This window comes from Notamacropus eugenii, chromosome 7, assembly GCF_028372415.1.
Source record: "Notamacropus eugenii isolate mMacEug1 chromosome 7, mMacEug1.pri_v2, whole genome shotgun sequence".
NCBI lineage: Eukaryota > Metazoa > Chordata > Mammalia > Diprotodontia > Macropodidae > Notamacropus > Notamacropus eugenii.
Window position 1 is genome coordinate 154,325,640 of NC_092878.1, and position 17,139 is coordinate 154,342,778.

General features: G+C 37.5%; 1 protein-coding gene across 1 annotated transcript in view; it reads left to right on the forward strand.

The window, feature by feature from the left end:
• Positions 1-17,139, forward strand: part of GC (GC vitamin D binding protein) — a 46,829-nt gene that overhangs the window by 25,602 nt on the left and 4,088 nt on the right. The window contains exons 6-12 of the mRNA XM_072624404.1: positions 3,373-3,467; positions 5,997-6,126; positions 7,991-8,193; positions 10,417-10,549; positions 11,104-11,201; positions 13,896-14,028; positions 16,878-16,931. Coding sequence (XP_072480505.1) covers positions 3,373-3,467; positions 5,997-6,126; positions 7,991-8,193; positions 10,417-10,549; positions 11,104-11,201; positions 13,896-14,028; positions 16,878-16,931 — 846 coding nt within the window. The remainder of the gene's footprint in view (positions 1-3,372; positions 3,468-5,996; positions 6,127-7,990; positions 8,194-10,416; positions 10,550-11,103; positions 11,202-13,895; positions 14,029-16,877; positions 16,932-17,139) is intronic.

The window sequence follows — 17,139 nt, forward strand, 5'->3', positions numbered from 1 at the left end:
CACATGTGATTTTTAAATTATCTTAAGTCGTTATCTTAACTGAGCTATTTTACTACTTCTCTGACTTAATGAGAATTGATATTGAGTCATAAACCAAAGTCTAGACACATGAACACTCAAAGGGTCTAGAAATATTGGGCCATGTTTGACTGAAGATCCTCCAAAATCATACCAAATATCCTTCTGAGTGTGATATCTACAAGAAAAGTGCTATGGGTTTTTTTTAGAGCAATATGTAAAATTTCTATGTTGATATAAATGAGAAGTTTTGTTTCTAGTGTTACCACTGAGAAACTAAGCTAACTCAAAGAATTTAATAGCCCAACGTCTTGGAACAGTTGTTGTAAGATTCAAACAAGAGTTGTAGTGTGGTTAGAGTGCTGAACTTAGAGTTAGAAAAACAGCTCTTCTGGTCCTGCCCCCATACTCTTACTACTTGGGTGGCCCTGGCCAAATCAAGTTATTCTGTGCCAGTTTCAGTTGCCTCATCTGCAAAATGGATGATAATGATGGCAGCGATCTCATGGGGCTGATGTGAGGCTCAAATGGGATAATATATGCAACACACTTTGAAAACTTTAAAGCCCTTTATTAATAATAGTTATTATTGTATAAAGTAGTTAGAACAGGATAAAGTATTCTATAAAGGACGGTTCTTATTTCTTTTCCTTTATTGCCAAAGTAGAGGTAGTATGGCATAACAATCATCAATGTTTTATAGAACATTAAGTATTTTAAATACAAATTGTATACATATATATGCACATATATATACAGATGTGCATATATATAATATATACAAAATATTTTATATACATTATTCCATTTGAACATCTAATCAACCCTGTAAGGGTCTACAGGTATTATGACCCTATTTTACAACTGAGGAAACTAAGTAGTAAAATGTTTTGCCCATGGGCACATAGCAAATCTTATAAATGTAGGACTTCCTTTCTCTGAATTCAATTCTCCATCCATGTCTCCAAGCTGCCTGTCTGGGTGCAGTCCGTGGAGTCAGGAATACCTGAATTCAACCCCCACCCCTCCACCTCTGCCATTCATTGTGTTACTTTGGACAAGTTGTCTATTCCTTACACACTTGGGGCAACCTTCTAAGACTCAGACACCAAGATGGATACACAAATTCGAAGATATCCTAGACCTTCACATTTGCCTAATGAGTGACATAACGTTTTTATTCTTGTGTTTCCAGAGCAATTGCCTCCAAGGCTTGGCCCCTGGGAGCTTTTGTCATCCTAACCCTAAATGCACTCTGGATTTTTTACGCTAGGGGAGTTATGGTGCAATATTAGCATTGCTGGACCTTTTAAAGTGTTCTCAGTGTTCTATAAGGTGTCATTTACATACATACATGCATACATATACCCCCACACACAAGTACACACACACACACACACACAGTTCCAAGTGTTGCAGGAATTTCAGAAGTAAGGCTTGCCTTGAGTTCAATACAACAAATTAATTTTATTAAAAAGTATTTTTATTTATTTCATTAAACATTTCTCAATTACACATACAAAAAATTACCAATCATAGTAGAAAAGGGTGTGCTGCAACCAGTTCACAATAATCTGTGAGAGCCAATTGTTATATTCTCAATGTGAACATTTTACATCTCAGAAGCAGGTATAAATCAGGGCTTGATGTATTGCTTTGTTTATTATCTAGACTCAAGAAAGGTATCGGGAAAATGTATAATGCATCTGAAACCTAAAAGTATATTGTACATAGTTTTTTTCAGAAAAAGTCAGTTGTTAAAGATGTACCAGGACATTGCTGGAAATATAAAAACTAAAGACATCAATAAAACATTTTAAATATATAGGTTTACTGTTGGTCCCCGTTAAATTAATTTTACTTGGATCAGTCCAAAATTCTAGACCATCAAGATACTTTTAGATCTTGACTCTATGATCCAATATCCTCCCAGATTTCTGGTCATCTACAAATATGGCAAGCCTGTCAATTTTGTCTTTATCAAAGTCATTGATCAAAATTTTTAAACATCTCATGATCAAGGACAGATTCCCTGGAACTCTCCACCAAAGAATTTCTTTCAATCTGACATCAAATCACTAATGACTGCTCTTTACATCAAACTACCCACGTTTTTTCAGTTTTCCCATCAGAATAGAAAAGAGAGTCTGTCAAATTCTTTGCTAAAATCAAGGTAAACTATGTCTATGCATATATACCAATCTAGTCAGTAGTATGTTGGTAAATATTTAACAAGCAGCTCTTCCTTCAGAAAAAATCAAGACAACTTTCTAAGTTTAATCTGTATTCTTAATATTTTTCTCCATCACTTTTTAAAGACAGTAAACACAATGAGAAATCAAGCCCTGCCTTTGTAGATTTTGGAAATGCAAATACTCACATGGAAAATTTAACAATGTTTTGAACTGACTCCAACACACCCCTGAATCCTTTAATATTCCTTGGAAGAGAGCATTTTCTCTTCAGGAATGTTTTGTTTTGTTTTTTTGTCTTCAGAGTTTCAGTTTTTAAGAACTTTGCATTCTTCATGAGATGACTTCTGCACACACACACACACACACACACACACACACACACACACACACACATATATGGTTCCCAACCCTTCTCTTCCCCACTTTTCCCCCTTTCCTTCTCTTGTTTATGGATTTCCTCACATAAGTATATGTGTATGTACACACACACACACACACACACACACACACACACACACACACACCCTTTTACCTATCCATTTCCTTGTGCATACAGTATACATCTGCAGAAACATATTCCAATAATGGGTCCCTAATCTTACCAAACTTCAGTGATATCTCTCCAAGAGTCCAATACAATGTAAACTTCTTGAGGGCAGAATTATTTCATTTTAGTCTTAATATTCCCAGCCCACTACAAAGTAGGTATATAATAAATGCTTATTGTTGAGTCAATGAAGAAATAAAGATCTAGGAGTCAGAATTGCCTCCTTGACTAAGAAACTCTGGTTTTACTTGCTTACTACCCACTTAGGTATGGATATATGAGGACAAGCATTTATTTGTTAGATCTCCTGACCTTTGTCTTGGGTCAATTTCTCAGTGTCTCTAGTTACCATCTTTCCTCTTGCAATGAGACCATTCTCTTCTAGTAGACTGTAAGGTCCTTGAGGATAGGAGCTCTATTGTTCTTCATCTTTGCAGACCCAGGGTCTAGTAATAGTACCTTAAGCATCTCAGGTACTTAATAAATGTTTGTTGAATTGAGTTGAATCAAAAGTAAATAATATGAAGTAAATATTCTCTATTTGAGGAATAGCTTACAGTGTTTACAGATAATATTGTCCATCTAATGAGACATTTCCCTCTAATGTTCTAGAGGCTTCAGAATAAGCATCTATCCCTACTCACCACAATGTCAAATAGAGTCTGCTCACAATTTGCTATCTATGGGATGAAGGAAACAAGATTCAGGTATGAAACATTATTGGCATGCTTGTTTTCAAATTATCATTCTCATTTCACTCTTCATTATTTCATGCAAGCCAATCCAAGCCTTCCTAAGACTGCTGAGTTCATCATTTCTTACAACACAGTAGTATTCCATCACAATCAGATACCACAACTTCTTAAGCCATTCCCCAATTGATGGGCATCACCTTAATTTCCAATACTTTGCCACCACAAAGAGAGCTACTATAAATATTTTAAAACATATAGGTTATTTTCCTTTTCCCCTAATCATCTTTGGGTCAAAAGGTATAGGCAGTTGAATACTCTTTCTGCATAATTCCCAATTTCTCTCCAAAATGGTTGAATCCATTCACAATTCGACAATAATGAATTAGTGTCCCTGTTTTTCCACATTCCCTCCAACATTTACATGATAATTTTATTATATATTTCAAAGGAATAGCAAGTTGTACATAAAACATTTGCAGTCTCATGGGCGATCATCTTTTTTATTATAATATGTAATAGAAATGAATGTTTTATTCCATAAATTTCAAATAAAATTTTAAAAAACCTAATTGCCATTCTTTTGCCCATTGGAAATGGAACACTTTTTCCTTTCTATGATGCACAGAGGAACAAGGGAGAGTAGAATGAGTAGGTAGGTAGTGCTCTAGGCTACAGTATACAGAAGAGGTTGAATGATGCTGAATATTTCTTTTCAAAAATATTTTTGCGCCAGAAAATCCCATTCATTTCATTTTGTGATGTTTTAAGCATTACAATGAGACCTAAATTCTCCAGTAGAACAACAATGTTCAAACTTCATTTGCCCTGCCTCTCACCCAGAATCATTTTAGATTTCTCTCCAACTCACTAAATATTTGCACATCTTCCCAGTACCCTGTAGTTTACCTCATAAGGAGGCTCTCCTCACTAAGTTAGACTGGTCCTCAGATGACAAGCATACAGTTCATTAATACTGGAGTCAAAAATGCCCTCTTGGAGACGGCATCATCTACCTCTGCCCACCTAGCTAGTGAGGCAGTACAGGCTTTGGGACTTCTCCCTCTCTTCCCAGAGGGTCTATTTACATTGACAGCAATTATTACCCAAGCCACGACTGTCTCAACTTCCTGCTCAAATTTCCCCAATGAATCATCCCACACCTCTACAGCTGTGTCTTGGAAGAGACTCAAAGCTGAATTCTGAACTCTTCAGAAGCCAGGATCTAATTGTCTCAGAGACCATCTGGGCATAGATGTGGCAGGTCTTGAGCAGGCAAAATGGTGATGAGAGGGAGGGTGCCAGCCTACATCCAAGCTATCAAACCCATTGGCTTTTAGAACTTCACTTCCTTCATTGCAGATGTTTATCTGTGAGGAAACTGCAAAGGGCATTTTTCTTTACCAAGCCGGGTGCAAATAGCTCCCCATCTCAATCACCTAAAAAGGGGCAAAGAGCATTCTCATCTGGAAGTTCTAACAAATTTGGTTGGTTCTCTAAAATACACACTCAGCAAGTTCTTCTAAGTATGGAAGACTGCCTCTCAGCATAGATTCCATTAGACCATGCCCAAGGGATTCCTAAGGTTTCTTTTGGGGCTTCTCCAGCAGCTACCTCAGCTTGGGGGTGGAGAGGGCCCACGCACAGCCTGTTCCCTGGGGCATGGAGTCACCTTCCTCCTCCTCCTGGAGCATCTGGCCCCAAGCCAACATCCTCACTTCAAGTTGTTATGGAAAGAGGTTCTTCAACGTCATTGAAAATTTAACAAAAGAAGGATGACTTTTTGCCCTTAAACATGAAGAAAATATAAGGAAGATACTGTGAAACTTATCTTCTGTGGAAGGGGGAATGGGTCACCTATTCTTTTTTACCTCTAAACCAATTTTTGCTATTGATAGACATCTACTGGCCTCCCAATGGTACATATAAGGGTATGAAAACAGTGCTGAGCATGTGCACAGAAAAAAAGCTTAGGAACCTAACCTAGAGACTAGAAGGGACCAAAGTGATGACCTGAGCCAATACCTTCATTTGGTATATGAAGAAACTGAGGCCCAGAAGGTCCCACAGGGAGCAAGTATCAGAGCTTGCATTTGGACTCAGGTCGTTTTATGGTCCACAAGGAAGGTTTGTTTTAGAAATGCAGACATGAGCAGAATAGTGGTGACTTTTGCAGTTATTTTTCAGTTGTCTCCCACTCTTTATGACCCCTTTTTGGATTTTTTTGGCAATGACACTGGAATGGTTTGCCATTTCCTTCTCCAGTTCATTCTTACAGATCAGGAAACTGAGGCAAAGAGGTTTAAGTGATACAACTAGTAAGGCCAGGCACTCTATCCAGTGCACCACCTACCTGCCCAAAACTCAGCAGATAACCCTTAAAAGTCTGATAAACTGGACTAGAAGCAATCGTTTTATTATCTCCAAATAGTGTACCCTCTTATACTACATAGCAATAAATAAATATACTTTGTTTATATAGCATAGTAGTAAACAATTAAGAGAAAAGATATTTGTGATCTAAGAAATTTACAATCTGTCTAGCTACATCGTCAAGTTTTCCCAAAAAGTACCAACAGCTGATTTTGAAGACGTAGTCCAACTGGCTGAAGATATGACTGATGTTCTCTCCAAATGCTGCGACTCCATGGCTGAGGACTGCATGGCCAATGAGGTAAGAGGAAATGAAAATACTTTTATCAGTTTCCTTGTATTTACATTTTCACCTGACATCTTGCGTATCAGCTTAAGAGCCAGCTGACTTCCATTTCCCTTCTGGATGTGGAGCCTTGGAGAAGGCACTAAGCATGCTCAGTTGCTCTAGGCAGTTGATTCAGACTAGAAGGTGCTGATCAGCATCGGGGGATTGAATTTCCTCATCTGACAGTTATTTCCCTTATCTTTATTTTGCATAGTGCCAGGGGTGTGTTGGTATTAATGAACTCTCTGGAAGAAAATAAAAGACATTACAACAGACACTTTTGAGTTTAATCTTCATCATTAACGTTTTCTGTATCATTTTCTTAGGTCTATAGGAGTGGGGAACTTGCAGCCTTGAGGCTACACTTGACCTTCTAGGTCCTCAAATGAGGCCCTTTGAAGGAATCCATCAGGTTCTGTCAAAGGGTCACATCTGAGGACCTATTCAGTCAAAAGGCCACACTTGAGGACCTAGAGGGTCATGTGTGACCTTGAGGCCACAGGTTCCCCACCCCTGGAGGCAATCAGCAAATCAATAGAACAAGCCCGGATTTGTAGTAGTTTGCTAACTTCCAAAGTGTAAATGCTCATGGTGAAAAGTAAATGGTCATCTCTCAGAAACCAGCTAGAGCTGATGCAAGTTACCACTGCATGGTGCTGTGCGTTCATAGCCTTCTTTCACTGGAAGTGCTGATGTCAACAAGTCAAATGGCATAATTTAACGTGAAGCTCACTTTGTCCCCAACCTAACATACAGAAGGATCCCAAAAGTCCTACAGACTTTGTCATGAGCAGAACATTCCTATCTCCTCTGCTCCTTCCATGTTCTCTCACCCCTTCCCCAGAGTTTTTATTTGCTCTAAATAGGTCCATAGAATGGGACTGGGAGGGAGACTGTGACCAAATCAGAAATCCCTTGTGGATCAGGATTTCTGGTGATATGACCCCACATGAGTATATCTGGGAGCTAGATCTTCAGGTCCCAATTCTAACTAGACCCGTATACCACTATGAGTCAGAGGCACCTTCTTGATCTGAAAACTAGGCTTTGGAGACAGTTTAGTGAAAAGATTGCTGGATTTAGAGATAGAAGGCATGAGTTCAAACTCTGCCTCCCAATGGTCTTGGGCAAATCGCTTAAGCTTTCTGGGTCTTAATTTACTCATCTATAAAATAGAAGTATGGGACCAGATGATTTCCAGTATCATTTCCAGTCCTTAATCTATGACCTATGACCTTGTGGCCTCAGATGAACATCCTTGTGCTACTAAAGGGCAACCAGGTGGTAGAGTGGATAGAGTACAAGGTCTGAAGACAACAAGATTCATCTTTCTGAGTTCAGATCCAACTTCAGACACTTAATAGCTAGTGGCCCTGGGCAAGTCACTTAACCCTGTTTGCCTCAGTTTCCTCATCTGTAAAGTTAATTGGAGAAGGAAATGGCAAACCAATCCTGAACCTTTGCCAAGAAAACCCCAAATAGGATCACAAAGAATAGAACAAGACTGAACAACAACTGCTGAGGGGCTGAACTGAGAGCCCCACACTTCCTCAACAATGCTGCAAAGAAACAGAATTCAAATCTGAAATCATTTCATCTAATCTCCTTATTAGACAAATAAGGATATTAAGTTCCAGAAAAGACTAACTGACTTGACCAAAGTCATACAGTTAGTGGTAGATCTAGGACTAGATCTGATCATTGGACATCCTTCCCAGTTGTCTTTCCACTACATAGCACTGCCTAAGAGAAAAGCCAAACCACCTTCTTTCAAGGCCCATTCCCCTCCCATCTCAGAGAGTAAGAAAAATGTGAACACTTACCACTGCTTTTATAGTTAGCAGAACACGCTGTGAAGGTTTGTGAGAAGCTATCCACCAAAGACAAGAGGTTCCAATATTGTTGTACTGAAAGCAGCCCCGTGGACATTTTCCTGTGCGTTTATTCTATGCCAGCTGCACAAACTGTCAAACTTCCAGAAATTTTCAAACCTCATAATGAAGAGATATGTGTCACAGAAAACAACGAAGCACTGGACAGGTAAGGAGATTTGAAATTTGCTTTCATTTTAACATGATAAATGGAAAAAGGAAGGAGGGAAGGAAGAAAGGAAGGAAGGAAGGAAGGAAGGAAGGAAGGAAGGAAGGAAGGAAGGAAGGAAGGAAGGAAGGAAGGAAGGAAGGAAGGGAAGGAAAGGAAGAGGGAGAGAGGGAGGAAGGAAATCAATATCTATAATTTTTTTATTATACTCTTTAGTATAACAGTCTTTAGTCATAAGATTTAGTTCAAGTTCACAGGCTTGAATCATTAAGGGCATAGATAGTCATTGGATTTACAGTGAAAGAGAACTTAGCATATACAAGATGCAACCCCCTCATTTTACAGATGGGGAAAGTGAGGCCCAGACAAATAAATTGACAGATTATAAATGGCAGAGCCAAAATTCTAACTCAGGCTTTCTAAATTCAGGCTGTTAATTCAGTGTTCTTTCTAATGCATGATTGCCTTGTGAACAAACAAATACTTAATTAAATGCAACCAATCTGCAGCATATCTGTTTGCATTGGTATATTATAATCTACTATTAGATGAAAGTGAATTGATAAGAGACAGAAGACATTATAAGGGGAGAAAAACATTTTCTGCATGATCATTTTTAACATATTTGAAAGGAAAGGCTAGAATGAGTTTGCACACACTAAATACAATAAAAATACTATTTAATTCCTGGGAATGCCTCAGGCAATATATCTGGGATTTCAGGAATATCTGACAAAGTCCTTCACCATTTCCTTGTGGAAGATGACTAGACATGGTTGGAATGATACAGTTAGGTGAATTAAGAAGTTGTTGAATGATAGGAGAGGGTTTGGATTTGTGCTTATACTGGAGCAGAAGGAGAAGGTAGGCCTACATGCAGACTTGGTCAGTTGCTGTCAGGTTAGCCAAGAGGACATTCTAGCTGCCCAGAGCAAAGAGAAGAGCCCATATAGAGAAGCCATCTTGAGCATAAGGCTAAGTACCGAAGGCTGAACTCCTCAGATTGGAGGATGAATCTAAGAAAATATCTTAATTCACCACTAGAAAATCACTTCTTCTCTTATGTGTTTATATGTATATTTTTGGCATATGTATATGCCAAATATATAGCGTGTATGTATTGCATTGCACTTATTTTATGAATATAATGCATATACATATTAAATAGTTGCAGCTGAGTCCTTTTTCAGTCATGTCTGATTCTTCATGACCCCTTTTGGGTTTCCTCAGCAGATTCTGGAATTCCTTGCCGTTTCCTTCTCCAGCTTATTTTGCAAATGATGAAACTGAGGCAAACAGGGTTAAATGACTTGCCCAGGGTCACGCAGCTAGCAATTATCTGAGGCTGGAATTGAACTCAGCTCCTTCTGACTCCAGGCCTGGCAATCTATTCACTGCACCACCTGGCTGCTCTCTATATTATACATATATAATATGAATTATATAAACTTATTAAGTATATCTAATAAATGTAATAGTGTCATATTATACATATAGAATTTATGTATTATAGAAACATTATATACCCAATCTAATAAATATAGAACATATTGAATTTTATACGTGTTTATTAGCTATACATAATATGCTTCTATATTTGATCTTGCACCCTCCACCTTTGATTTCATTCGTGTAGGGAACTTCTGCTGAGAGGGCCCTTCTTCCAATGGTTGTGAATTTCAAGTCATAGAGAGTTTCCTGAGACACTGAGAGCTGATCCCATAGACAGCATGTGTCTGAGGAAATCAGAGCTTTCTTCACTTTGAGGCCATTGACTTGACTTCCATTCATAGCACTATGCTGCCTCTTAATACCTTGGATCCAGTGGTATCATTCTTTCTCTGTGTACCTGCAAACCACTGAAAATGGTTCATTCAGGATGCAAGGTTTATGGGGAAATGGATTTTGAATGAATAGAGTTTTTATTTCCCAGGCTTTTTTCCCAGAAGCACCTTGAGTTATTTAACTGGAAGGGCAATAGTCCTTGCTTCAAATTATACCTCATCATAAATCAGTCTTTGAGTGTTAAAGAGGTTTGAGAGAGAGAGAGAGAGAGAGAGAGAGAGAGAGAGAGAGAGAGAGAGAGAGAGCGAGAGAGAGAGCGAGAGTGTAGCAAGTTCTCATCTGTATATACAGATTCTGAAGATGGGTACATAGGGTATACACACATATACACACAGACAAACACAAGGTCTTTTCCTCCTTTTTTCTCTCCCACTACAGATACACATATGAACTAAGCAGGAGGAAACCCAACATTCCAGAAGTGTTCATCACAAAAATATATGGCTTAATGTACAAAGTTTTGAGTGACTGTTGTAAGGCTGTGGAGCCAGAGGCTTGTTTGAATTCGCAGGTAAGTTTCCTCAGATTTTTTTGATGACATTTGGTCATAGACAGTGTAATCTAATTCATACACACTCAGAGCTAATCCCCTCAAAAAATAAAAAAGCTCAATCAACAAACATTTATTAAGCACCTACTAAGTGCTTAATACCTTGATAGTAGCAGGGATTCATTGGAATTTATTGGCAAAGATGGATGACATGGTCAGAACTGTGGCTCAGGAAAATCATTAAGGCAACTGATGGATTGCAGAGAGAAGAAACTTGAGGCAGGAGACCAATGAAAAAGCAAGAAGTGAGGCAAGAGGTGATGAGGTCCTAAACCAGGCTGAAGGCTATGCAAATAGAGAGAAGAGAAGTTGTGAGGGTAGACATGATGAGATATGACAACAGATGAGATATGTGGAGTGAGAGTGTGGAGTTGAGGGTGACACTGAAGTTAAGGACCTGGGCAGCCAGGAGAATAATAACACCCTTGACAGCCCTAGGCAAATTCAAATGGCCCAGTGTTTTAACACAAGCATGTCCTTTCTGGAAATAATCTTTTCTTCTTAATGTATTACAGAGACCATTAGCAAAAAATGAGATGGTCTTGTTCTTAGCCAAGGCAGAAGAACTCTGTGGTGATTACTCTCAACACACTTTTACTGAATACAAAAAAAGGTAAAGTATATTTCAGGTAATGCTTTGGGAGATTACTGAGATCATTGTACTAAGTAGTCTGAATTTTTAGTTCTAGTAAGGTTGTGAACTTAGGGAAATGTATTTGCCCAGAGATGCCCCTGTGAGGTGGAAACAGGAATGTAAGCTTCTGTAGAGAAGGAATTGTACTTTTTGCCTTTGTATCTCTAGCACTCAGCATAATGCCTCACATATAAGGGCACTTAACTAATTCTTGTTAACTGATTTATTGTAGAATAGGAATATTTAACTTCTGGTCAATATCAAACAATCCACATAAGACTAGCCAGTAGACTCCTCTGCTGTGGTAAACACCATTTTATGTGTCAGGTGTCTGGTGGATTGGGACACTATTCACCCAAGCAGAGATCTGTTCCCTAATCACTTAGGGTGTGAGTAGAATGAGGAACTACTAGTTTGTTGTCTCAGAATCAGCCTAGCTAAGTTTTAAAAAATACCTAAGACCTAACAAGAGAACACTGGCTGATATATGATGAATTATGGAGAATGCAACCAATCATGAGAGTGCCCATTAAGACATGAAGGAGTTTCAATCTACATTGAAAGAGGGATCATTCAGCCTCATCTATCAAAATAATAGGAAATTTGCTTGGAAAGTTGAACAGAAGTGCATCTCTAGAATTCAGGAATCCTGAACTCCATTGAGCTAAGCTTATTGAGTGCGTCCATTAAGGCTAGCACCAATATGCTGAATTCCAGAAGGCAGGAGGTTCACCATGTTACCTATAGAGAGGACTGAATCAAGTCGAATCAAAAACAGGGCAAGTCAGTTTTCATACCTATCAATAATGGATTTGGAATGGGGTTTGGGTTCATGAGTGAATGAATGCTGCACTTCTAGCCTGGGTGAGATAGAAAAAAAAAGAAGGAACGAAGGAAGGAAGGAAGGAACAAAGGAAGAGGGGAGGGAGGAGAAAAGAAGGGAGGAAAGGAGGAAGAAAGGAAAAACAGAAGGGAGGAAAAAACAAAGAAAGATAACCTGAGTAAGTACCAAGAAATGGTGAGCTCAGGGTTCTCAATGAAGATGAACAGGTTTATGAGGAGTGAGGCATAATTAGAACGACAAGAGGTTATGGTCAGACAGAAGAACATCTGAGTTCCTAGGGAAACAGTATACTCGTGGGTAATGGTAAGATCTAGTGTGTTACATCCCTCTGTATTACAGAAGTGGAATGAAGGAAAAGGTCATGGAACTTAAGGATCCTAAAGAACTGATTAAGGTTGAGGGCTTCTATTGGATGTGAAAGTATCCTATTATGAGGTTAGGAGCTGGGGAGGACAGGAAGCTGCTGAGGCAGATCTTGAACTCCTTGGGAAAAGAGGGAGGATGAGCTAGGCTTTGATGTATTTCAGCCACCATTATATGAAGTGGGTGGAACATTTTGATAGAGTGAACTTTAAAAGAGGAAAAATTGCTGAGTAAAAGAGGTAAAAGTGAGGAATAAGGAGTATTCTGAGTCCTTCTCTAAAACTAATGTGTCAGTGGATGTGAGAGAAGCCTCAGACATTTCTGTGTCTAATCATAGCTACCATTTTAGCCACCATTATATGGAGTGGGTAGAACATTTTGATGGAGTACATTTTAAAAGAGGAAAAATTGCTGAGTGAAAAGAGATAAAAGAAGAGCACGGAAGTGAGGAATAAGCAGTATTATGAGTGCTTCTCCAGGACTAATGTGTCAGTGGGTGTGAGAGAAGGCTCAGACGATGCTGTGTGTAATCATAGCTACAGTATCATGAGAGGGGAGTCTAATCTCCCTGAAAGCTGGTAGTTGGAAAGGCTGTGGAATGGCTGAACAAACTGTAGCATAGGAATGTAATAGAATGTTACTGAGTCATAAGAAATTACAAAAAGAATGGATTCGGAGAAACTGGGAAGACTCATATGAACTGCTGCAGGGTGAAGTAAGCAGAACCAGAAGAATAATTTCTGCAATGACTACAATATTGTAAAGGAAGGTAATTTTGAAGAACTTGTTTGCTCTGACCATTGCAAGGACCAATCATAACTCCTAAAGTATGATCACAAAGCGTGCTTCCCAACTGGAAAGAGAGGTGATGTACTTTAGGTGCTAAATGAGACAAATGTTTTCAGACATGGACAATGTGGGAATTTAATTTTTTGCTTGATTATGCCTATTTATCACAGGGGAGAGTTTTTTTTATTTTGGCAGTAGGGAGATTTATATGTGGGGAGAGGAGAGGTAATGACTCAAAAATTTTCAAACCCAAAGAAAAATATTTTTAATAAATACAAAGAAAACAACAAAAGGAAGGTCAGGAGGAGACACAGGCAGTTATCAAGCATGTGTGTGTATATGTATGTATACATGTATATGTGTATGAATGTATGTAATAATATTCATATATATTATGCATATATATGTATATACAACATGTGTGTTCATACTGAACTCTTCTTTTTGTTTTTTTATATGAAAATATTTTGTATATTAAAATACAATCATGTTAAATTTAACAAAGGCTGTATATAACCTGTTTATCCATCCATCTATGCCATACATGCCTGCTCATTTTGAACCTTCTTTTTATGTTCTTTGTATATGAAAATGCTTATGTTCATTGATAATTACTAAGCTCATAATATAAGAAAGAAAATTTGAATAGCATTTTTTAAAAGTCTTTATTTTTCCAGGTTAACAGAGCAATTTAAGAATAAATTTCCCGAAGCTAAGTCTGAAAATATTAAGGAGATGGTTGAAAATCGGGCTGACTTTGCCTCCAAGTGCTGTCTGATGAATTCACCTCCCCTGTACTGTGGCACACAGGTAAGGGTATTTAACTCTTCCATTTATCACCTCAGTACCCAAGGACTTGATTTTCTCTGGATTATCCCTGTCCTTTCTGCATGATTGCCTTTGTGTTCATGAAATCATCTTTCCAGGAGCCTTTATAAGTCTGTTTTATTTAAGACTTACCCTCAAATGCAAATTAATGAACAAATAATGACAGAAGATCATTCATATTAGTATGAAATTTTACACATTTGTTGAAAAGAAAATACAAGAGAATAAAGGCTCCTGATTTTATATTCTTGGTAATAATCTAGGTTCATTTCTCATAAAATATGTTAACATGAGTTTTTATGCTTATTTTAAATGAATTAATAAATATTTTAATATAAAAATAATCATCTAAGTTCATCATGGAAGATGACCACTGAATCATTACTACTAAACAGAGCTGTACATTTCATAGTCATGCTTTTACAAATTTAACTTATTTCAACATAAATAATCCATGATGTGATGTCATTTAGACTAGATCTGTTAATATTCATTTTTAAATTACCTATGAAAAAAGAGTTACATAAATGCTTCATATAAATGAGATTGGAAGGGGAATGTTTCACTTACTTAAGAAAAAAACTGGCTTTGTAGCACTTTAGCACATTCAGAAAACAGAAACTGACATGCTAATGATTTGATGGACAAATTATGAACCATTCTATATTCATCAATGCACATTCTTTTACACAGTTTTGACATTTGATTTTGGTCTCTTCAGTTATGTAGGACCATTAATAGTATAGTTTGTCTTGGCAGTGTAGTACGTAAATTGAGTCTTGAGTCAGAAGACATGAGTTCAAATCTCATCTCTGACACTTAGTACTCATAAGTCATTAGGGCAGGTCTCTTTAACTTTCCTAGACCTCAGCTTCCTCATCAAAAAGAAGAGTCAGTTGAATTAGATGGCTTCTGAGATTCCTTCCATATCAGCATCTATCATTCTCAAAAATGGTAAAACTCTGCATCTTATAAAATACTTTGTTATTAAAACTTTGACCAATTCAAGCAGGACTTCTATGCATCACCTCAGGATTAGTAATGAATGAATGATTTTTTAAAAAATATGTACCCAAGCCCAGCATAATAACAAACACTACAGATACAATTACAAATGAGAGGTGATACCAGTCCTCAAAGACCTTACATTCTAATAAGGGAAGGCAACACATGGAGATAAGAGTTGGCCAGAGAGAGACTTGGTTTGGAAAGTCACAGAGATGGTGATATTAGATTCATAAGGCAATAGACAGATATGCCTTTTCCAAAGCAGCAGTAGTATCAATTTGATTCTAAAGCATTGTTCTAGAGCCATCTAAATTCTAGATTACTTTTGATCTAGATTTTTTTTAATCTGACCAAAAGTTTGTGGGTCACCAGTTTGATACATCTGTCATAAATTATGAAGTATGGCTAGCGGTAGATAGCTAACCGAATAAAAGAAATTTTATATGGAAAAATGCATCCTTTCTTATGATAGAAATGCTACAATTTCTTTTATGTTATTTCCAGGGGAGACCACAAAGATTTGATAAAAGGTCTTTCATTAGTTCAGTGTCACAATGGATAGAGTGCTGTACCTGGAGTCAGGAAGACAGGAATTCAAATCCGACCTCACCCATTCACTAGCTGTGTAACTTTGGATATCATTTATCCTCTGTGTACCTCAATTTTCTCATCTGTAAAATGGAGATAATAACAACTATCTCTGAGTTTTTGTGAAGACAAAATGAGATAATATTTTTAAAGTGCTTTGCAATTCTTAAAGCACTACAAAAATGCCTAGTACTAGTACTACTACTAAAACTACTACTACCAATCAACATAAGGAAGAAAAAATATTACTCTTTCTGAAAATTCACACAGGTCTAATGCTTTTCTAGAATGCATTGGAAGTATATCACAGCAAAGACTGTTGATATCACTATTTCTACAGTGCTAGACAGTTCCTAAATTCTTTTTACAATTAATATTCACTTGATCCTTATTATAGACCAGTGAGGATAGATTTTATTGTCCCCATTTTACAGGTATTGCTACTGAAAAAGAAAATTTCAATGCAGAATAAAAACCACAAATTTACAATAAATTATAAAGTTTAAGATGCATCATATATATAAATATATAATATATTTGAAATGACAGGGATTTTTTTAATTGTTAAAAGAGTAAAGAAAGTAGATTACCAAGGGAGTACTGAGTAATTTTTTTTTGAAAAGGGTAGGCCAAATAAGTTTGGGAGCTTCTGTTAAGAACCTGCCCTAGTGACACCACAAGGTTGAGAGTAGTGACATCTTGAAATACCACGGACAGCTCATGAAGGATGTTATATGAAATTACATCTCGCAAAGAAGGCATTCTCATATGAATTGGGCATTGGGGTTTGAGGTCTGTTTTGTTTGTCAAGCAACATTGGGAATCCCAAATCCAAGATTTCTGTGGTTCAAAATTTTCTTTTCAGGGACTCCACTATGTCCAGCTAGTACTGAAAGTATAAATGAAATAAGTCAAAACTGACACCCACTTCTTGGTGCTACCTGGTCCTAAGGCATGGGGGGGAATGAACCTGTCCCCTCCATCCCATAGCTCAGTGCCCAGTACCATAGTGGGTCAAACAGGACCTTCTCTCTCTACATGCAGCTGGAACATAGTCAATGGAAAGGTACTTTCCAGAAGTAGATCTCTGCCCCCTTAGGGAAACTTCCATATAAGGTGATATGGATATTACAAAAGCCTTGTTATAATATTTTAAGCACTGTAATTTTTAATATTATTGCAGAACTAAGCAGCCTATAAATTAAATTAACTTTATTTTTGTGCTTTGTTTTCAGATTGATATTGAAACTAAAGGCTTCTGTGGTCATGATTCATGTAGGCTGACTTTGGTATGTATGGAAATGGAAACAGGTGACAATCAGAGCTGTATTTTACAGTTAACAGTCATAGAACTGTATAGCTAAAAGGAACCTCTGAGATCAAAATCTAAGCTAACCCTTAGTAGAGGAAACTGAGACCCAGAGAGGTAAACCCAAGAGTTGTTGTTCAGTTGTTTTAGTCATGTCCAACTCTTTATGACCCAATCTGGGGTTTTCT